Raw genomic sequence first — 22,820 nt, 5'->3', positions numbered from 1 at the left:
CAGGGTCGCAGCAGTGTCAGTGGAGGCAAACGGCCACGGAGTAGAGCACCAGCTCCACTGCAGCCTACCACCACGGCCAGTAGTGGTGCCGGTGCGCACGGAGGAAGTAGCAGTCAGCCAGTGAGGAGTAGCGGGGGCAAAGTTTCCTACTCGGCGGTGTGGCAATTTTTCGTCAAGCTGCCCGAGGAAGTAAACGTAGCCGTATGTCGACTATGTGGCCAGAAAGTCAAGCGTGGCCAGGGGGCCCATGTTGGGACTACAGCGTTGCGTCAGCATATGCAGCGTCGCCATTTGGTGGCCTGGGAAAACCGTGATAAAGATACGGCGGTTCTGCCTGCCCCAGCCCCCGCTCCATCACCCGCTCCGTTACTTGCTCCGTCACCCGACGTCAATCGCCCTCTATCAGCCAGTCAAGGCTCCAACACCTCTGCTGAGGGGAGTTGTCGCTCGTTGGCATCTTCCGCTCGTTCAGATGCTCCTTCTCCTGCTACTCCTCTTCACGGATTCCGTCAGCAGTCTTTCTTGGAATCCGTTTCCAAGAGACAACAGTTTGCGAGCACGCACCCGACGGTGCAGAAGCTGAACGTCCTCCTGTCCAAGTTGCTGGTGCTGCAGTCCCTCCCTTTCCAAGTGGTGGACTCAGCACCTTTCCGAGAAATGATGGCTTGTGCCGCGCCGCGGTGGAGAGTGCCAAGTCGTCATTTCTTCGCCAAAAAGGCAGTGCCAGCCCTGCATTCACATGTAGAAGAGATGGTGGGCCAGTCTTTGAGCATGTCGGTCTCTGCCAAAGTGCACGGCAGCGCCGACGTGTGGAGCTGTAACTACGGTCAGGGACAGTACATGTCATTTACGGCCCACTGGGTGAACGTGGTGCCGGAACAGCCGCACCAGCAACTTGGACAGGTCACGCCGCTTTTGCCTCCACGTTTGCACGTCCTTGGTCCAGCAAATATGTCCGCCTCTACCACCTCTTCTTCCGCCGTGTCCTCAGCCGCCACCCCCGTGCCAAGTCCCATTACCCGACCGGCATATCACATGTGCAGGGCGCAACGGTGTCACGCTGTGCTGCACCTGGTATGCCTTGGCGAACGTAGTCACACAGGGGAGGAACTTCTGAGTGTAATGAACAGAGAAATCGACAGATGGCTGTCTCCGCGCAAACTGAAAATCGGAACCATGTTGACCGACAACGGAAAGAACATGGTGTCTGCTCTGCGTCAAGGAAGGTTGTGCCATGCGCCATGCATGGCTCACGTGTTCAATCTGGTTGTCAAGCGGTTCCTAAAATCCACCATCCCACTGCAAGACATCCTTAAAATGTCACGTAAACTTTGCATGCATTTCAGCCATTCCTACACCGCAAAGCACACCCTCCTTGAGCTGCAGCGGCAGAACGGAATTCCACAGCATCGCCTGATCTGCGACGTTGCAACAAGGTGGAATTCAACCCTACACATGTTAGACCGCCTTTACGAACAGCGAAAGGCCATCACCGATTTCCTGATGTTACAAGCGGATAAAGGTACTCCCCTGTGTAACTTCGATGTCAGCCATTGGCAGCTCATGCGTGACACCTGCCGCTTGCTCAGGCCCTTTGAGGAGGCCACGCTATTCGTGAGTCGGCAGGACTATGGGATGAACGACGTCATTCCTCTGTTGCACGTCCTGGAACAAATGCTGTTAAAAATGGCTGGTCAGGGTGCGGTAGACGTGGCGCACAGATCTCAACGCCACATGACCCCTGTGGGGGCAGGACAGGAAGAAGAGGAGGAGGTAGAGGAGGACATTGGTGCTCAGGAATTATTGAGTGAAATGGGTGGTTTTTCCACTCAGCGGACAGGAGTGGAGGAGCAGGAGCATCTGGTAGAGAAGGAGGAGGAGACAGAGGACCCAGACACACCGTGGCAGTATGCTGTGGAGATGGAGGCAGGGAGTCCCTCGCATTCCTTGGCACAAATGGCCCATAGCATGCTCGGTTGCTTGCGTAGCGACAGCCGAATAATAACCATCAGACAGAGGGATGACTTTTGGCTGTCCACCTTGTTGGACCCTCGCTATCGTTCAAAAATGGTGGCCTTTTTCACACCTGCTGAGAGGGAGGCCAAAATAACGTACTATAAAAACCACCTATGTAGTCAGTTGGTCTCTGCCTTTCTGCGCCAACGTCCATCCTCAGACACTGTGGGCCCTGTGCGCTCGCGTTCCGCTGCCATGGCAGCAGGGGAGGGGTGGGGTGGTAGGAGCAGTGGCAGCTCCACCAGCAGCGGCTGCCTCAGTCTGCAGTCGATGATGAGTAGCTTTCTTCACCAGCGCAGTGAGGAAACTTCTAACCAGCCGCAGCAGCAGCAGCAGCAGCATCAGGTGGACCTGGAGCAGGACCTCAAACAACAGGCTTGGGCTTACTTGAACAGCACCCTGCCAACCGAGGTAGACAATCCCCTTGACTACTGGGCAACGAAACTTGACCTTTGGCCCCAACTAGCTGAATTTGCCCTTGAAAGGCTGTCATGCCCGGCCAGTAGCGTGGCATCGGAGCGCGTGTTTAGTGCGGCAGGAGGTATTGTAACTCCGCGGAGGACACGACTGTCCACCCAAAGTGTGGAGAGACTCACGTTTGTGAAAATGAATCAGGCGTGGATTAGTCTGGATTTCAAACCACCAGTTCCTGACACAACTGACTAAATCCGCCATGAATCATGCCCCAAACATGTTATTATTTTTAACATAGGCCTCTGTATGGCCTTCAATTTAAGCTGCTTACGCTTCGCCACTCTGCCATGGGCCCCTGTACCGCCTCCTCTTGCTGCTGCCAGGTCCAGAGTGTGCCATGGGTCCCTGTTCGGCCTCCCATTGCTGCTGACTTCATCGCCAGACTCTGCCATGTGCCACTTTCAGGTCTCCTTACACTGTTGGTGGGTTCCATTTTGTCATAGGGTGCTGTATGGCCTTCCATTGCTTCTGCCTCCACCGCCACCCTGCGCCATGTGCCTCTGTCGTCTGCTCACGCTGCTGACGGCTTACGCTTTTTAACCGAGGCCTGTGTTTGGCTTCCGAATACTGCTGCATCCACCGCCACCCTGCGCCATGTGTCTCTGTCGTCTGCTCACGCTGCTGACGGCTTCCGCTTTTTAACCTAGGCCTGCGTATGGCTTCCGAATACTGCTGCCTCCACCGCCACCCTGCGCCATGTGCCTCTGTCGTCTGCTCACGCTGTTGCCAGGTCCATACTGATTCATGGCCCCCTGTACCGGCTCCTCATGAACGTGGTTCAGCGGGTTTGCATCACTTAACGGCAAATCGTTGACAAACGCTGGGACGTTCAGTGTTGTGGGCATTAATCCAGACACCAAAGGGCAGCACAGACCTGTTATTACTCGCTCAAGCATGGCTGAACAAAACCAGTCTCTACCACAAATTGGACCCAGACCTGCCCAGGGTCTCGTAAGTAGATTGCACGGAGGAGTAGAGTTCGTTATTGGAATTAACTGTGAGGGACTTTTAAACCTAGGCCTGTGTATGGCCTTCAATTGAAGCTGCTTCTGCTGCGCCACTCAGCCATTGGACTCTTGATAGTCGTCTCCCCACGCTGCTGCTGGGGGGACTTTTTAACATAGGCCTCTGTATGGCCTTCAATTGAAGCTGCTTCTGCTCCGCCACTCTGCCATTGGACTCTTGATAGTCGACGACTATCAAGAGTCCAATGGCAGAGTGGCGGAGCAGAAGCAGCTTCAATTGAAGGCCATACACAGGCCTAGGTTTAAAAGTCCCTCACAGTTAATTCCAATAACGAACTCCACTCCTCCGTGCAATCTACTTACGAGACCCTGGGCAGGTCTGGGTCCAATTTGTGGTAGAGACTGGTTTTGTTCAGCCATGCTTGAGCGAGTAATAACAGGTCTGTGCTGCCCTTTGGTGTCTGGCTTAATGCGCACAACACTGAACGTCCCAGCGTTTGTCAACGATTTGCCGTTAAGTGATGCAAACCCGCTGAACCACGTTCATGAGGAGCCGCTACAGGGGGCCATGAATCAGTATGGACCTGGCAGCAGCGTGAGCAGACGACAGAGGCACATGGCGCAGGGTGGGGGTGGAGGCAGCAGTATTCGGAAGCCATACGCAGGCCTAGGTTAAAAAGCGGAAGCCGTCAGCAGCGTGAGCAGACGACAGAGGCACATGGCGCAGGGTGGCGGTGGATGCAGCAGTATTCGGAAGCCAAACACAGGCCTCGGTTAAAAAGCGTAAGCCGTCAGCAGCGTGAGCAGACGACAGAGGCACATGGTGCAGGGTGGCGGTGGAGGCAGCAGCAATGGAAGGCCATACAGCACCCTATCACAAAATGGAACCCACCAACAGTGTAAGGAGACCTGAAAGTGGCACATGGCAGAGTCTGGCTATGAAGTCAGCAGCAATGGGAGGCCGTACAGGGACCCATGACACACTCTGGACCTGGCAGCAGCAAGAGGAGGCGGTACAGGGGCCCATGGCAGAGTGGCGAAGCGTAAGCAGCTTAAATTGAAGGCCATACAGAGGCCTATGTTAAAAAGTCCCCCCTGCAGCAGCGTGGGGAGACGACTATTAGCCTCCTCATGCTGCTGCCAGGTCCAGAGTGTGTCATGGGTCCCTGTACGGCCTCCCATTGCTGCTGTCTCCATCGCCACACTCTGCCATGTGCCACTTTCAGGTCTCCTCACACTGCTGCTGTGTTCCATTTTATCATAGGGTGCTGGCAGATTACGGGCCTCCCATTGCTGCTGCCAGGCCCCTAATCTGCAATGGGCCCCTGTACCGCCTCCTCATGCTGCTGCCAGGTCCACAGTGTGTCATGGGTCCCTGTACGGCCTCCCATTGCTGCTGTCTCCATCGCCACACTCTGCCATGTGCCACTTTCAGGTCTCCTCACACTGCTGCTGTGTTCCATTTTGTCATAGGGTGCTGGCAGATTACGGGCCTCCCATTGCTGCTGCCAGGCCCCTAATCTGCCATGGGCCCCTGTACCGCCTCCTCACGCTGCTGCCAGGTCCACAGTGTGTCATGGGTCCCTGTACGGCCTCCCATTGCTGCTGTCTCCATTGCCACACTCTGCCATGTGCCACTTTCAGGTCTCCTCACACTGCTGCTGTGTTCCATTTTGTCATAGGGTGCTAGCAGATTTCGGGCCTCCCATTGCTGCTGCCAGGCCCCTAATCTGCCATGGGCCCCTGTACCACCTCCTCACGCTGCTGCCAGGTCCACAGTGTGTCATGGGTCCCTGTACGGCCTCCCATTGCTGCTGTCTCCATCGCCACACTCTGCCATGTGCCACTTTCAGGTCTCCTCACACTGCTGCTGTGTTCCATTTTGTCATAGGGTGCTGGCAGATTACAGGCCTCCCATTGCTGCTGCCAGGCCCCTAATCTGCCATGGGCCCCTGTACCGCCTCCTCACGCTGCTGCTAGGTCCACAGTGTGTCATGGGTCCCTGTACGGCCTCCCATTGCTGCTGTCTCCATCGCCACACTCTGCCATGTGCCACTTTCAGGTCTCCTCACACTGCTGCTGTGTTCCATTTTGTCATAGGGTGCTGGCAGATTACGGGCCTCCCATTGCTGCTGCCAGGCCCCTAATCTGCCATGGGCCCCTGTACCGCCTCCTCACGCTGCTGCCAGGTCCACAGTGTGTCATGGGTCCCTGTACGGCCTCCCATTGCTGCTGTCTCCATCGCCACACTCTGCCATGTGCCACTTTCAGGTCTCCTCACACTGCTGCTGTGTTCCATTTTGTCATAGGGTGCTGGCAGATTACGGGCCTCCCATTGCTGCTGCCAGGCCCCTAATCTGCCATGGGCCCCTGTACCACCTCCTCACGCTGCTGCTAGGTCCACAGTGTGTCATGGGTCCCTGTACGGCCTCCCATTGCTGCTGTCTCCATCGCCACACTCTGCCATGTGCCACTTTCAGGTCTCCTCACACTGCTGCTGGGTTCCATTTTGTCATAGGGTGCTGGCAGATTACGGGCCTCCCATTGCTGCTGCCAGGCCCCTAATCTGCCATGGGCCCCTGTACCGCCTCCTCACGCTGCTGCCAGGTCCACAGTGTGTCATGGGTCCCTGTACGGCCTCCCATTGCTGCTGTCTCCATCGCCACACTCTGCCATGTGCCACTTTCAGGTCTCCTCACACTGCTGCTGTGTTCCATTTTGTCATAGGGTGCTGGCAGATTACGGGCCTCCCATTGCTGCTGCCAGGCCCCTAATCTGCCATGGGCCCCTGTACCGCCTCCTCACGCTGCTGCCAGGTCCACAGTGTGTCATGGGTCCCTGTACCGCCTCCCATTGCTGCTGTCTCCATCGCCACACTCTGCCATGTGCCACTTTCAGGTCTCCTCACACTGCTGCTGTGTTCCATTTTGTCATAGGGTGCTGGCAGATTACGGGCCTCCCATTGCTGCTGCCAGGCCCCTAATCTGCCATGGGCCCCTGTACCGCCTCCTCACGCTGCTGCCAGGTCCACAGTGTGTCATGGGTCCCTGTACGGCCTCCCATTGCTGCTGTCTCCATCGCCACACTCTGCCATGTGCCACTTTCAGGTCTCCTCACACTGCTGCTGTGTTCCATTTTGTCATAGGGTGCTGGCAGATTACGGGCCTCCCATTGCTGCTGCCAGGCCCCTAATCTGCCATGGGCCCCTGTACCGCCTCCTCACGCTGCTGCCAGGTCCACAGTGTGTCATGGGTCCCTGTACGGCCTCCCATTGCTGCTGTCTCCATCGCCACACTCTGCCATGTGCCACTTTCAGGTCTCCTCACACTGCTGCTGTGTTCCATTTTGTCATAGGGTGCTGGCAGATTACGGGCCTCCCATTGCTGCTGCCAGGCCCCTAATCTGCCATGGGCCCCTATACCGCCTCCTCATGCTGCTGCCAGGTCCACAGTGTGTCATGGGTCCCTGTACGGCCTCCCATTGCTGCTGTCTCCATCGCCACACTCTGCCATGTGCCACTTTCAGGTCTCCTCACACTGCTGCTGGGTTCCATTTTGTCATAGGGTGCTGTATGGCCTCCCATTGCTGCTGCCTCCACCGCCACACTGTGGCTCCACACTCTGGTTTTGGCCCCGTGACTGCCCAAATGAGTGAAGTGTGCGGTGATTCTAAGATCGACGGCACTCATCTGCATGTCATACTGACTGACAGTATTATTTCTCTTCCCCAGCAGACTCCAAGGGCATTTAAATTAAAGGTACAGTGTTCTGCACTAATATAAAGGCTCTCTGAAGCCTAGAAACACCCTTTTATAAGTTAAATTCGCAGCGAATATTTTCGACTCGAATCAAATTTTTTCCACGAATTCGCCGAATCAGTCGAATCGAATTTTTGAATAATTCGCTCATCTCTAATAATAATATACCCATAGTTTTATATTGACCTGACAACAAAAAAAGGAAACAAAAGGTTTACCTTTAGACCCTGAAGTATAAACAGTTTTGTCTGTCTGTATAAAGATGTATCCAGCTTCAGGAGATATCAAGACGGTTTTGCGCAGATAACCCAATTTGGACTTCACTGTCACGCTGGCAAAGTGCTTTTTCTGTAGAATGCTTGTGTAACGTGTGAATGAGGGTATCTACATGAATCAAATACAAATGTATAAATCAATATAAGATATGTGAATATTAAATCAGTTTACTCGGATTGACCAATTTTGCAGACACAAAGTAATTTAATCTATATTGCATGTGGTCCACTGATTCTTATCCTGATAAATATTATTACATTTCTACGCTCTAATCACTTGATTACCAGGCCTTTTGTGACACTTTTCGTTTGCATGTAAAAATCTGTATTTTTTTTGTTTGAAAATGATTTTAACCCCTTGGCGCCAACTGTACGCAAATATGCAGCTTCTCGGCAGCTGGGCCTTGACGCTGAGTGGCCGCATATTTGCGTACCAATTGAAAACACATGTGCTGAGAGAGCATGCCCTGCACGCTCCCAACACATATGTTGGTGTCCCACGGAAAGGTCCCGATCTCCGCTTGCGATTGGGACCTTTTCTGATCATGTGACCACCGTGACAGCAAATCATGGCGGTCACATGACCCTAAAACCCTGCCCCGCCTTCCGGCGTCTGAAACCCCTTAAAGGGCCAGGAGGCGCAGGCGTGAAGAGGTTAAACCCCCAAACATTTTTATATATACTATATATATATATATGGCAACAAACTACATACATTATATTATCCTTAGGCAATGCTTTAAAAGTCCTTATAGTTTACCAGCTTTGAGTTACACGGGAGCACTGGTACTAGAATTATTATTATTATTATATTATACAGTATTCATAAAGAACCAATAGTTCGCTCAGCGCTGTACATTACAAAGGGGTACAGAACATGTGACAGAACAATACCAATACAATGCAAAACATGAGGGGATTGAGGGCTCTTGACCGGATATTCGGGGTGATATCTTCACATGTGTTGTGCAGAGACAGCTTCTAATCTGATTTAGCAATTCAAACATATTAAGGTGAGCAACTGTGTGAGTATAATAGATGTTTGAACAAGATGATGTATAAGCAGGGGCGGACTGACCATTTGGAAACTCGGGCACTGCCCGAGGGCCCGGGGTCAGTAGGGGGCCCCATGAGATGCCCCTGGTACCTTTTTCATAGGCTTTTTTGAGTTTGGGCAAGGACACAGGGGCCCCATGATCCCCTATTGCCCGGGGGCCCCATGAGTTGTCAGTCCACCCCTGTGTATAAGACTATACTAAAGAAAGGATTAGAACTTGCAGTTGTTGAGCCGGAGAGTAGAGATGTGCGCAATGAAAAAAAATTTGTTTCGTTTCGCATTCATGCATTGAGTAAATAATTTTATTTCATTATATTCCTTTTGTTAGAATGATTTGTTTTTGGAATTTGTTTCATATATTCATATTCGATTCGTATATTCGTTGCTCAGATTGGATTCGTATTTTCGGAAGTTATTTTGGAAGATTGGCTATATTCATTTTAACGTGTTAATTCGTTATTTCAGGAGAATATTTATGCATCCCTGTTAGTCCATCCCACATAGAGAAATGAGCTGAGTTGATTTATATCAATGGGAGTCATGTGCGTGCATCCAAAATGGAACCAAATTAATTTCAGATTCATTTATTACCGTATTTTTCGCTCCATAAGACGCACTTTTTTCCCCCCAAAAAAGGGAGGAAAATATCAGTGCGTCTTATGGAGCGAATATAAAGCGGCCAGTCCGGTATTTCTGCCGCCACCATGTCAGAATACCGGGCCGGCCGCTCAGCTCTTCTGTCCTGCAGGACCTTACCTGTCCCTCGCTCCAGCGCTGTAGTCTTCCCGCTGCGGCTTCTGTGACAGCCGGGTGCCCACTGCGCATGTGCGAGAAGCGCTGCACTTTGTGAATGACACATGACAGGTCCCAGAAGGCTCCGGACCATTCACAAAGCGCAGCGCTTCTCGCGCATGTGCAGTGGGCACCCGGCTGTCACAGAAGCCGCAGCGGGAAGAAGGAAGGACAACTCAGCGGAAGTGGGAGCGGCTACCTGTCAAATTCAGGTACCCGCCCCCCCCTCCCTCCCCAAAGGTCCGCAGTCTCTGTTCATCCCCTGTACTGTCTGCAGTCTCTGGCCATCTGTACTATGTCCACATTCTGGTCATTCCCTGTACTATGTCCGCAGTCTCTGGTCATTCCCTGTACTATGTCCGCAGTCTCTGGTCATCTCCTGTACTACGTCCACAGTCTCTGGTCATCTCCTGTACTGTGTCCACAGTCTCTGGTCATCTCTTGTACTATGTCTGCAGTCTCTGGTCATCTCCTGTACTATGTCCCCAGTCTCTGGTCATCCCCTGTACTGTGTCCGCAGTCTCTGGTCATCTCCTGTACTATGTCCGCAGTCTCTGGCCATCTCCTGTACTATGTCCGCAGTCTCTGATCATCTCCTGTACTGTGTCCGCAGTCTCTGGTCATCTCCTGTACTGTTTCCGCAGTCTATGGTCATCTCCTGTACTATGTCCGCAGTCTCTGGTCATCTCCTGTACTATGTGTGCAGTCCATTGGTTCAGAATATTTTTTTTCTGGTTTTTCTCCTCTAAAACCTAGGTGCATCTTATGGTCAGGTGCGTCTTATGGAATGAAAAATACGATATGTTATGATTCAGAGATTCTGATGGAACCAGCTCCATCCAACCCAAACACAGTAAGTAGGAATCATCTTATTTCAGTATTTCACTTTTGTACCTTACTGTATTTATTACAATATGTTTCCATTTCATATCTAGTGCATTTTTTATAATAATGTAGCTTCTTGAGGGATGCTGAGTTTGAATTGGGTCCCCCTAAGCTCTGAATGGCCAGGCAACACTCATTTTTCCACTTTTGCACTCTGAAGCAGTGAAACAGTCCTTCAACTTGTTTTTAGTTGTTTTTATTTAGGGGTTAACAACTTGGATGGGGTTCAGTACAGTATATGGGATGCCCAAGGAACAGTTGAACTTGAGGACCAACTTCTTAGCAACCTGTACACTGTACAAAAATGTGGATCTGAAAATTAGCACTGTCTCTTTAACTGCTTCCGCATTGCCCTATAGCAGAAATACTGCTACAGGGTGGCACAAGTGCGCAAAATCATGTGTATATATATGTGATTTTGCAATTCCTGGTAGGCACCCTACCCACATCTCCATTCCCGAACTCGGCTGTCAATCACCGGGTCCCGGGCCGTTGATTTCTCGCTGGCACCCGTGATCGCCGAGTATCTCCAATGGGGAAGAGACCTGTATATCAACAACACAGATCTCTCCCCTGTCAGCTCCTGCACACTACTTTGTATGGCTCTGGGTTTTTTATAGCAAAGACATGGAGCAGAATACATTTTGGCCTAAATTTATTATGAAATTTGATTTTTTCTACATTTTTTGCTGAACATGTTTAATAACAAAAATATTGTTTTTTTCTCAAAATTGTTTGCCTTTTTTTGTTTATAGCACAAAAAATAAAAACACACAGGCGATCAAATACCACTGGGTGCAGCTTTGCATGACCGCACAATTGTCAGTTAAAATAATGCAGTGCCGTATCACAAAAAATGTCCTGGTGATGAAGGGGGGTAAATCCTCTAGTGGGCAAGTGGTTAAAGAGCATAGAAGTCCCCTTAATGTACCTCCTCAGACCCCAGATGATTCCTCCTCTTCACCTGGCTGCACCGAGGGTATCCCTGAGCAAGGGATTCCAAGAGTTAACAATTAAGTAGTCCTGGATGAGAACTAGTTGGGTCTAGCACCTGACCGTCCTCTCACTTTATCTGGCCCAGGGGGTGTAAGAGTACTCACATTGTCCTGTCCTGTTAGCTTGGTGGGTTGGTGGCTGCCTTGAGGCCTTATGCTGGGCTGGCTCCTTCCCTGCTGCACAGAATGTTCTCCCTAGGAGACTTTGGGCAGTGGAGATCCATCTTTCCATCAAATGATAGAGATCCTGCCTGTAGGTAGGCTCCCCTCCCTGGGGCCCACTTCCAGGCTCCACACTCCAGCCTTCTCTCAGTCCATCTCCCACCCGACTCTGACCACAACTCCCCAGGCTCTGCCACATTTAAGGGTTCTCCTTGGTCACCATACCCTGCCTCCTACCAGGGGATTGGCCAAGTTCCCTCAGACATGCAGATCTGGGCCTCCTCTAGCCCTCTTCCAGAAAGTTCCAGCAGTTTCTGGAAAGGTAGGAGGGCTCCATAAGCCCTGACCTGCAGAGGATCCCAGCCTGTCCTGAAGTGAACACACTACTCCACTCCCAGGTTGATCATCCCAGGCCGCTGCTCACCCTCTGACTAAAGCAAAAAAAACAAAAACAAATATCTAGAAGAAGGTGCTACAATAATGAAAAATGTTAATGCAAAATTTAAAAACAGAAAATTATTCTGAATCAATTTGAATCATTCATTATGTCATTACACTATTTTGTATGCTTCAAACATTAACAAAAGGCCCAAACTATTGCATCATGTCATCCAAATGAAACAAATGACTACAAATGAATTTGTTCTTTTCATTATAATTTATTTCAGATGAATTGAAATTCAATACTATTGTGATTCGAAGATTCAAAGGCATTCGAATCTCTGAATAATGCAAATTATGTTCAAATTTTGATTCGTAACCAGGGGCGGACTGACCATTCGAGCACTCAGGCACTGCCCGAGGGCCCCGGGTCAGTAGGGGGCCCCATGAGATGCCCCTGGTACCTTTCATTGGCTTTTTTGGGTGTGGGCAAGGACACCGGGGCCCCATGATCCCCTATTGCCCGGGGGCCCCATGAGTTGTCAGTCCGCCCCTGTTCGTAACATAATGAATCGCATATGTCTACTGGACAGACTGAAGCAGATTTTGTGGGGTACACTGCCTTCTGCCCCTATCTGGATCAGACTGAAAATTTCAGAAAGAAGAACATCTGTAACTCATCAAGATAGTAAGGAAAGAAAAAGCCTTGCTTGGAGCAGAAGACTCAGAAATCACACATGCAGGTTCTAGACAGAGCCAGTTTCCTACCTTGATTTTCAATATTCCCAGGAATTGATTACTAGCGTTTACTGAGACTTTGTCAACAATATGTCTAAATCGACCCACAGGAAAATCTTCTACAATCACATCAGCATCAAATGCAGAGTTGAGCCCATCAATTACAATGGTTTCCTCAGAGTCCATGTGAAGCACACTGGGTATAATTATGATACATCTGTCAATACAAAGCACACATCTTTACATGTTTATATGATCTTCTAACAGCTGGATTCTATAGATCTAACTTTATAGAAATCAGTTACAGCAAACATTTTTTTCCTTTTGGGATAAAGGTTTTACATAAATAAATAAAAGCTGATTATTGTAAGCACTCCTGCCAGTGTAAAATGGTTTGTCTCATCACTTTAACATTAGGAGAGTGTGTTATATCGAAAAATAAAAGACTTGCTGGCTGGATCTCCAGATTGAAGTAGAAGAAAGAAAGCCTGAAAAAATAAAACTAACGCAGCCATCACATCTAAGAATTGGTAAGCTGCAATATAATAAATGTTTTGGGTTTAACACTGCTTTAAATGTGCTGATTGGAGGAGCATAATAGTATGGGCATGGGCAATGACTGAAATAATGGCAACACTGTGATCCCGGGACACTGCGGGACTGTCTTGGCAAATCCAGGACAGTTGGACAGTAGGGACAATATCGGGGTTTAGTATTTACAGTATACTGCATTTCTTTTTTTTATGTTGTCAGCAATTCTCTTTTTCAGTCATGAAAATATTACATAATAACGTACTTCATTCTCATTGTGTACCAAAATGAGTTTTTTTGGCTCCTTTTCATATTCTTTCCATTTTCCTATCACCTCCTCCTAAAAAGAACCAGCTGTTTGAAGAAATTGATTGCTCAAGTTGAATTTACACACAAGTGGATAAGTCAGGGAAGTGGCTCGTCCTCCTCCCTTGAGGTTTTAGTGAGGGACAGAGTGTCTGTAAGGAGAGAACTACTGCTGTGATATCTATTTGGATAACCCATGGTACTCTGTGAATCATTTGTCATACATATACTGTACACTGTGTTCCAAATTATTATGCAAATTCTATTTAAGTGTCACAAAGATGAAATATTTTGTTTTTCAGTGTACCTCATGGATGGCATTGTGTGTCAGGGCTCTTTTGATCACTGAAAACAATCTTGGACACCTGTGATAATTAGATTGGCCGGTGAGCCAAATTTAAGGAAAAACTACTAAAGGAGGGTGTTCCACATTATTAAGCAGAGCGCCATTTTCAAGCAATATGGGGAAGAAAAAGGATCTCTCTGCTGCCGAAAAGAGTGAAATAGTTCAATGCCTTGGACGAGGTATGAAAACATTCGATATTTCACGAAAACGTAAGCGTGATCATCGCACTATTAAGAGATTTGTGGCTGATTCAGAGCACAGACGGGTTGGTGCAGATAAAGGCACATTGAGGAAGATTTCTGCCAGATCCATGCATCGGATCAAGACAGCAGCTGCTAAAATACCATTACATTGCAGCAAACAGATATTTGAAGCTGCTGGTGCCTCTGGAGTCCCACGGACATCAAGGTGTAGAGTCCTCCAGAGTCTTGCAATTGTGCATAAACCTTCTATTCGGCCACCACTAACCAATGCTCACAAGCAGAAACGGCTGCATTGGGCAGAAAAATACATGAAGATTAATTTTCAAACAGTCCTGTTCACTGATGAGTGCTGTGCAAGCTTGGATGGTCCAGATGGATGGAGTAGTGGATAGTTGGTGGACGGCCACCCTGTTCCAACAAGACTGCAACATCAGCAAGGTGGTGGTGGAGTCATGTTTTGGGCCGGAATCATGGGAACAGAGCTGGTCGGCCCCTTTAGTGGCCCCGAAAGTGTAAAGATGACCTCTGCAAAATATGTGGAGTTTATGACTGACCACTTTCTTCCCTGGTACAGAAGGAAGAACTATGCTTTCCGTAATAAAATCATCTTCATGCATGACAATGCACCATCTCATGCTGCAAAGAATACCTCTGCATCAATGGCTGTTATGGGGATAAAAGGAGAGAAAGTCAAGGTGTGGCCTCCATCCTCCCCTAACCTCAATCCTATTGAGAACCTTTGGAGCATCCTCAAGCAAAAGATCTATGGGGGTGGGAGGACGTTTACATCCAAACAGCAGCTCTGGGAGGCTATTCTGACATCTTGCAAACAAATTCAAGCAGAAACTATCCAAAAACTCCCAAGTTCAATGGATGCAAGACTTGTGAAGCTGCTATCAAATAAGGGGTCCTATGTTACAATGTAACGTGACCTGTTAAAATGTTACAAAGTTAAAATGTTGTTAAAAGTTTGATTGAAATAGCTTTTGATTTCAGTAAATATGCTGCAAACACAACAAATGACAATTTTCAGTTCTTTACAACCTATAAAGTGTTTTGAAATTTACTGTGCGGAATAATTTGGAACAAAAATCCTGTTATCATTAGGAGGTTTGTTCAATAAAATGTGAATTGTACTCTTAATAGTTGATAACATGAGAATTATGCTGACTGTTATTTACATCAACTATTTAGGTAAATGAGAAAAATATCATTTGCATAATAATTTGGAACACGTGTGTGTGTGTGTGTGTAGCACTACCCCCTTATGGATGTCTGATCAATTTGGGTCCCCCGTTAGCTCTGCTCATCCACAGGCAGAAATCAGGTCTTGAGCGCGTTGATTTGTAATTTTATTGAGGGGATTAAACTTGGATAGGGTAGAAGGGGTGTATAGGATGCCCAAGGGAACTGAAATCTGAGGACAACTTCCTGAACTATTCACAGCTTCTCTTCTCTGACACAGTTTCTGTTGGAGTGCTAGCCAGCAGCTCCAGTTGTACTACCCCAGACCCAAGATGAACTCCACTTCACCCAGAAATCTGAAGGTTTTCTTCCTGAGCAGGGGATCTGGCTCCTTTTTTCTTATGTAAGGTACACAGTCACTAGCAGGGGGCTAATCTGGTTTCCAACCAGAGTGTTCCTTCCCCTATCTGCCCAAGGGGTGCAGGTATACTCACTCAGTCCCTCTCCTGTACGGCTTGTGGAATGGCAGCTGCTACCAGGCTCATCAGCTGGGCTGTTCTTCCCTGCCATACAGCTGGCCCTCTCTCAGGCCAGTGAGTCCTGGGGTTTCCTCCTTTCCAGCTCCAGGCTCGCAGGCCCCATCCCAGCAGGCTTCCTGTCAGCCTTCCTCCTCCAGCCTTACATCTTCTTGACACAGACTCCTCTTCCACCACTACACTCACACTATTGCTACTGAGCAGACTCTAACACCTCTTAAGAGAGTCGAGCCCCTTGCCAAGCCTCCTGTCAGAGATTGGCTGAGGTTCCTGAAAGGTGCAGCCAACTACTCCAGGGAGCCAGCCCAGCAGAAGGCCTAAAGACAACCACCTACCCAACAAGCTTGAAGAAGAGGAAGAGTGAGTAATCCTAAACCCCTGGGCCAGACAGGGGCCAGACAGGGGGAGAGGGCATTCAGGTGGGAAACCTGACTAGCCCCTCTCTGGGACTGTTGATTTAAAGTGGCATATTCTGGGCCCACTTGCCCATCGATCCCCTCAGGCAGCTGGGGGGGGTAAAGCAGATTTAATTTGGGGTCTAAGGTGGTACAGCTGGAGGGCTGGAGAACTCTCCCAAGAACAGAATTTTTGTCTTTGGACTTGCACATAGGAGTATGTTCTCAGTTCACAGTTTCCTTGGGCATCTCACACACCCCTCTACCCCATCCAAGTTCAATATCCCTTAGTAAAACAGAAAAACAAGCTCAAGGACTGTTTACTGTCTCCAGTATGCAAGGTCTGAAGAAGTTGCGCGTTGCCTGGCTGTGCAGAATTATAGGAGGACCCAAAACTCTGCGACTCCTAAGGGGGCAGTGCTACACAAACTTGGAATGCAGTTACAGTCATGGCCGAAATTGTTGGCACCCTTGATATTTCTCCAGGAAATCATGTATTTCTCACGAAACGTATTGCATTAACACATGTTTTGCTATACACATGTTTATTCCCTTTGTGTGTATTGGGACAAAACAAAAAAAGGGAGGAAAGAAAGCAAATTCGACATAATGTCACACAAACCTCCAAAAATGGGCTGGACAAAAGTATTGGCACCCTTTCACAACTGCGGATAAATAAGAATGTTACAAGCATGTGATGCTCCTGTAAACTCACCTGGGGCAAGTAACAGGTGTGGGCAATATAGAAATCACACCTGAAAGCAGATAAAAAGGAGAGACGTTCACTTAACCTTTGCATTGTGTGTCTGTCTGTGCCACACTAAGCATGGACAACAGAAAGAGGAGACGAGAACTGTCTGAGGACCTGAGAACCAAAATTGTGGCAAAATATCAACAATCTCAAGGTTACAAGTCCATCTCCAGAGAACTAGATTTGCCTTTGTCCACAGTGCGCAACATTATCAAGAAGTTTGCAACCCATGGCACTGTAGCTAATCTCCCTGGTCGTGGACGGATGAGGAAAATTGATGAAAGATTGCAACGCAGAATAGTCCGGATGGTGGATAAGCAGCCCCAAACATGTTCCAAAGACATTCAAGCTGTCCTGCAGGCTCAGGGAGCATCAGTGTCAGCGCGAACTATCCGTCGACATTTAAATGAAATGAAACGCTATGGCAGGAGACCCAGGAGGACCCCACTGCTGACACAGAGACATAAAAAAGCAAGACTACAGTTTGCCAAAATGTACTTGAGTAAGCCAAAAGCCTTCTGGGAAAACGTCTTGTGGACAGATGAGACCAAGATAGAGCTTTTCGGTAAAGCACATCATTCTACTGTTTACCGAAAACGGAATGAGGCCTACAAAGAACAAAACACAGTACCTACGGTAAAATATGGTGGAGGTTCAATGATGTTTTGGGGTTGTTTTGCTGCCTCTGGCACTGGGTGCCTTGACTGTGTGCAAGGCATCATGAAATCTGAGGATTACCAAAGGATTTTGGGTCGCACTGTAGGGCCCAGTGTCAGAAAGCTGGGTTTGCGTCCAAGATCCTGGGTCTTCCAGCAGGACAATGACCCCAAACATACGTCAAAAAGCACTCAGAAATGGATGGCAAAGAAGCGCTGGAGAGTTCTGAAGTGGCCAGCAATGAGCCCAGATCTAAATCCCATTGAACACCTGTGGAGAGATCTTAAAATTGCTGTTGGGAAAAGGTGTCCTTCCAATAAGAGAGACCTGGAGCTGTTTGCAAAGGAAGAGTGGTCCAAAATTCCGGGTGAGAGGTGTCAGAAGCTTATTGATGGTTATAGGAAGCGACTGATTTCAGTTATGTTTTCCAAAGGGTGTGCAACCAAATATTAAGTTAAGGGTGCCAATACTTTTGTCCAGCCCATTTTTGGGGTTTTGTGTGACATTATGTCATATTTGCTTTTCTGCCTCTGTTTTATATTTGTTCCAATACATACAAAGGGAATAAACATGTGTATAGCAAAACATGTGTTAATGCAATACCTTTTTTGTGTGAAATACTTGATTTTCAGGAAAAATATCAAGGGTGCCAACAATTTCGGCCATGACTGTATTTATTACAATTTAGAGAAGGTGCCAATAATTTTGTCCATACCAATACAAACAAAAGAAATAAATAAACATGAGAATGCCTAAACATTTGTAATTGCAACAAATTTCTGGGCGAAGTGGTGCATTATCTGATAGAAATGCATGAGTGCGTGTGTTTGTGTGTAGGCAAAACATTTTTTCTTAGCTTTAGAACAGGGGCGGACTGACCATTGGGGAACTCGGGCACTGCCTGAGGGCCCGGGGTCAGTAGGGGGCCCCATGATATGTCCCTGGTACCTTTCATAGGCTTTTTTGGGTGTGGTTTGAGTGTGGACAAGGATATAGGGGCCCCATGATCCCCTATTGCCCGGGGGCCCCATGAGTTGTCAGTCCGACCCTGCTTTAGAAATGCCCTCAGCTCTTACTTTCCTATTGTGGGCTGAGGACACACAGGATTTTTGAGGACTGAGTGGTATCAACCCTACTCATTATCTATTGCTAAACTACCTAACCACCCCCACAGCATAAAGGCTAATTGACTTGTAGTCAAAGATAGGAAAATGGAGGGCTAAGTAGTCTCCTCCAGATCACATAGACACAAAGCTCAATTTTTTGACAAGCTCAATGGATATTGTGTTGCACTTAAAAGACAAATACAATAAAACACTTCCAATGGTATAGTCAACAGGCCAAAAGGTGCAAATAAAAGAAGCTCACGTTAGGGCTGATAAGCACTTTAAAGCTGAGTATACGGAAGCTATTGTACCTTCTATAGGATTCACAATTTAAAAAATGAGAAAAATAAAATAAAATTAAACAAAAACAGAACTCATCCTTAGAACTCTAGACCTGCAGTTGTTAATCAAGTCAATTGAAGTAAAAATCCTATACCCTGAAGAGTCTGGTATATTTTTTTTTTTGGGGGGGGGGATGCCAGTTTTTTTACACTATCCCTGCTCTATTTATTTACTGGGAACTCTCAACTAACAGCTCGGGGGGGTATGCGTCACTCAGGGCTGAAGGTACATTTTACTGCCCCCCCCCCTGTCCTCCTGTCACCCCTCTCCCCTCCACAATACAACCCTCCACCCCTATATAAGCTCTGCTTAACTGCCACTAAATGGCAGTGTGTAATGAGGGGGTGGGGTTATGCATGCCCTGCTTCCCCTCACTGGCTGTGGGCAGCTGGCGGGTGAGGCAAACTAATAGTTCCATGCTGCACAGCATTTGAGAAAGATAGATATTTTAAAAATCCAAATCCCTGGGGTCATGTCCAAGATGATACTGAGCAGGGCCGGACTGACCATTTGGAAACTCGGGCACTACCCGAGGGATCGGGGTCAGTAGGGGGCCCCATGAGATGTCCCTGGTACCTTTTTCATAGGCTTTTTTGAGTTTGGGCAAGGACACAGGAGCCCCACGATCAGGGGCAGACTGACCATTTGAGCACTCGGGCGATGCCCGAGGGCCCGGGGTCAGTAGAGGGCCCCATGAAATGCCCCTGGGACCTTTTAGAGGCTTTTTTGGGTGTGCTTTGAGTGTAGGCAAGGACACAGGGGCCCCGTGATCCCCTACTGCCCGGGGGCCCCATGAGTTGTCAGTCCACCCCTGCCCATGATCCCCTATTGCCTGGGGGCCCCATGAGTTGTCAGTCCACCCCTGGTACTCAGTGAGGTCACAAGCCTCTCAACTTTTGAAGTTGGGACTGGGGGACACTTTGGGGGTACCTGCACCCCCCGCCAATGCGCGCCGCGACGACAAGTGGGTGTGGTTAAATTATAATGGCCGGGAGGAGACAACCTGGCACCCCTTGGTGCCTCAATCGCTACCCCCTTCAGCTGCAAAGGCAGCACCTAGGGGGGGAACATGCTGCGACCTCAATGCTTTGCTTCACAGCTGCGGCATGAATATTTCCCCTCTTTGGAACGTGACCCATTCCAGTGAATGATGTTGCTCTGCAAAGAACATGGTTGTGGCATGCTAGTGCAGGGTTGAAAGGGTTCAAATCCTCCTTATCGCCTGTCAAACGCTCTTTGAAGAGCAATCCAAATGCTGATCATGCTTCAGAGACCAAAGTGTAAGCAAACCCTTATTTGTTTATTTATTTACAGTTTTAAGAATTGTATCCCTTTATTTACATTCTAAACAGCCTTGATGAGGGCTTTGGTAAAATATCAGAATCTGAACAGACTCCTGATGTCTCACTTATGAGACAGAATAAGAGACTGAAGTCAGAAATCCCCCAGTCCCTTTCCCTGGAGCCACAGGTGTAATGGACAGTGAATGAATGGGAAGTGCTCTGTGCTGAGCGGCTTCCTGTTCATTCATAAACTGAAGCATAGTAAACACAGTTTGCTATGCTTTGGTAATGTATGGACACAGGAGCAATCTCTAACAATCAAGTGCAGTGCTACACATTCAAAAGTACTACTAAACATAAAAAAAAGAATACATAAAAAATGATAGTGTCCAATAACGTGCAAAAAAACTTTTTGCACATTATTGGACACTATAATTGTTTATGTATTATATTTTTTTAATGTTTAGTAGTACTATTGAATGTGTAGCGCTGCACTTTTTTGTTTTATTAGCTCTATGTATTGATACCTGCAATACTGTGCTGGCTGCTTCCTTTTTATACTGTGTGATTTTTAATCATATATAACGTGGAAATTTCAAATTGTTAATCGCTAACAATTGCTCACTGTGTTCATTCAGAAAAGGACCATATTTTCCAGCCCCCATTCTCCATCCTAAATCTCATCCTCCTGGGCCCCACAGCTGACGGGAGAGGAAGGAAGCTGGCAGTACTGATTGGGGGGTGGGGGAGGGGGAAGATCAGTGCAGCGGTGAGGGGCACACATGGGGTGGTATTTAAAGGAGGGAGAGGGGTGCTGGGTGCAGCACAGGCACTGTAGAATCAACTGCAGATGGATTAGTGGAACCAAGTGCCGAAACTCAGCTCCGGTCCGCTGGGTGACAGAAGCTGCATCCTCAAGCCCTTTCTTTGCTGTCTACCTATCTACCTGCACATTTATTAGCCAGCCCACCAACTCCAAGGGGGACTACAGTGCAGAAAAAAAATCTAAATCCCCAGCAAGTGATTTTACCACCCCTCCAATTCTGGCACCCTAAGGCAGCTGCCTAAGCTGCCTTATGCTGACGCCGGCCCTGACATCAATGTTTGTTAGGATGGCGACAGACGCTGGCCATATATTAGAAGATTACAGAGTTAACCATAAACCCATTCTAGTTTCCTTTTCATGCCGCCTTTCCATGGCCTGCTGTGCCATGCTTCTTCTATGAATAACTATTCACTATTTTTGTTTCTCCAAAATCCCTTAAAATTGGGCAACTATGATCTACACTGTGTATCTACGCTGAAAATAATGTATACTTACGCATTCTGGGCATAGTTTCCAGCGAGCCAGCAGAGCAGTAGAAGACTGAGAAGTTGACAGCCCATGATCCCACCGGGAATATGACTTGCCTCTTTCATCTAGAATTGTTTCTTCTGTCCATCTGTTAGTTGAGCTCCAGTCTAAGTAATCCTCTTAATCAGTAACAAAAAAACAAATGGGGTTATCATTGCCAGGAAATGTGAGCATATATTGGACTTTACTGTATGTTGCAATAAGCTATCATTTGTGTTTGTCTATAGCAAAGAAAACATCGGCAAAAACACTGCAAGACCATACAAACATGTTTCGAATAATATCATGGTGGGCATAAATGGCAAGGGGTCTCTGTGCAGCAAAAGGGATGTTGGCACCCCATTTGGTGTCCATAATTTTTACCTTTTTAATGGCTATGCTACCCTGATGCCACATTTTGGCAGGTACTACATGGTTTATATATTACTGATCTGGTGTAATTATTTATTTTAGGTACTTATAAAGCACCATCAATTTACGCAGCCCTTTACATACATATATTGTACACTCACATCAGTCCCTAACCCTCAAGGGGCGTACAATCTAAAGTTTCTAACTCACATTCATACATGCACATACTAGGGACAATTTAGACAGGAGCCAATTCACCTACCAGCATGTCTTCGGAGTGTGGGAGGAAACCCACGCAGGCACAGGGAGAACATGCAAACTCCATGCAGGTAGTGCCGGGGTTGGGATTCGAACCAGCGCCCCTAGTACTGTCAGGCGGAAGTGCTAACCATTTAGCCACTGTGCTGCCCAATTATGGGGAATATACTGTATATAGGAAGAGATACTGCCCCATAGAGTGGCAGACAACATGAGAGGTCTTCTTTTTACCTCAGAGTCCAGGCTCAGATTTCTGTATAGCACACAGCCTTACCATGGCCTAGTTAGGCAAGGCTTTAAGGCCACAGTGCCCAACCTGCATCCTGTGGGCTGAATGCAGCCCTTTGGCGCTTCTTGTGTGGCCTACCAGGCCCCTGCAGACACTAATTTGTGTGTGCCTTTTGCCCTGTTATTGCAGTTATTTCTAGCAGTCTCCAGTTTTATGAAGCATATCCCCAGTCTCCAACAACTCCTATAGCCAAGGGTGGACTAACAACTCATGGGGTCCCGGGCAATAGGGGATCATGGGGCCCCTATGTCCTTGCCCAAACTCAAAAAAGCCTATGAAAAAGGTACCAGGGACATCTCATGGGGTCCCCTATTGACCCTGGGCCCTCAGGCAGTGCCCGAGTTTCCAAATGGTCAGTCCGCCCCTGCCTATAGCATGTCCTCAGTCTCTTACACTCTCCTGCAGCACATATGCAGTCTCTGACCATCTC

At 48.2% G+C, this 22,820-nt stretch overlaps 1 protein-coding gene across 1 annotated transcript in view; it reads right to left on the bottom strand.

The window, feature by feature from the left end:
* The window catches only part of LOC149453932 (A.superbus venom factor 2-like), a 290,293-nt gene extending 268,727 nt beyond the window's left edge, over positions 1-21,566 (bottom strand). Inside the window, exons 1-3 of the mRNA XM_089688005.1 lie at positions 21,460-21,566; positions 12,528-12,714; positions 7,431-7,596 (exon numbers count right to left, since the gene is read on the bottom strand). Coding sequence (XP_089544131.1) covers positions 7,431-7,596; positions 12,528-12,714; positions 21,460-21,557 — 451 coding nt within the window. The 5' untranslated portion in view covers positions 21,558-21,566. The remainder of the gene's footprint in view (positions 1-7,430; positions 7,597-12,527; positions 12,715-21,459) is intronic.
* Between the last annotated feature and the right edge of the window lie 1,254 nt (positions 21,567-22,820).

The sequence above is a fragment of the Staurois parvus genome, unplaced genomic scaffold (genome assembly GCF_062004578.1).
Source record: "Staurois parvus isolate SC_StPar_1 unplaced genomic scaffold, SC_StPar_1.0 ptg000444l, whole genome shotgun sequence".
NCBI lineage: Eukaryota > Metazoa > Chordata > Amphibia > Anura > Ranidae > Staurois > Staurois parvus.
Note: the sequence above shows the minus strand (reverse complement) of the source record. Positions and strands in the feature narration are given on the sequence as shown.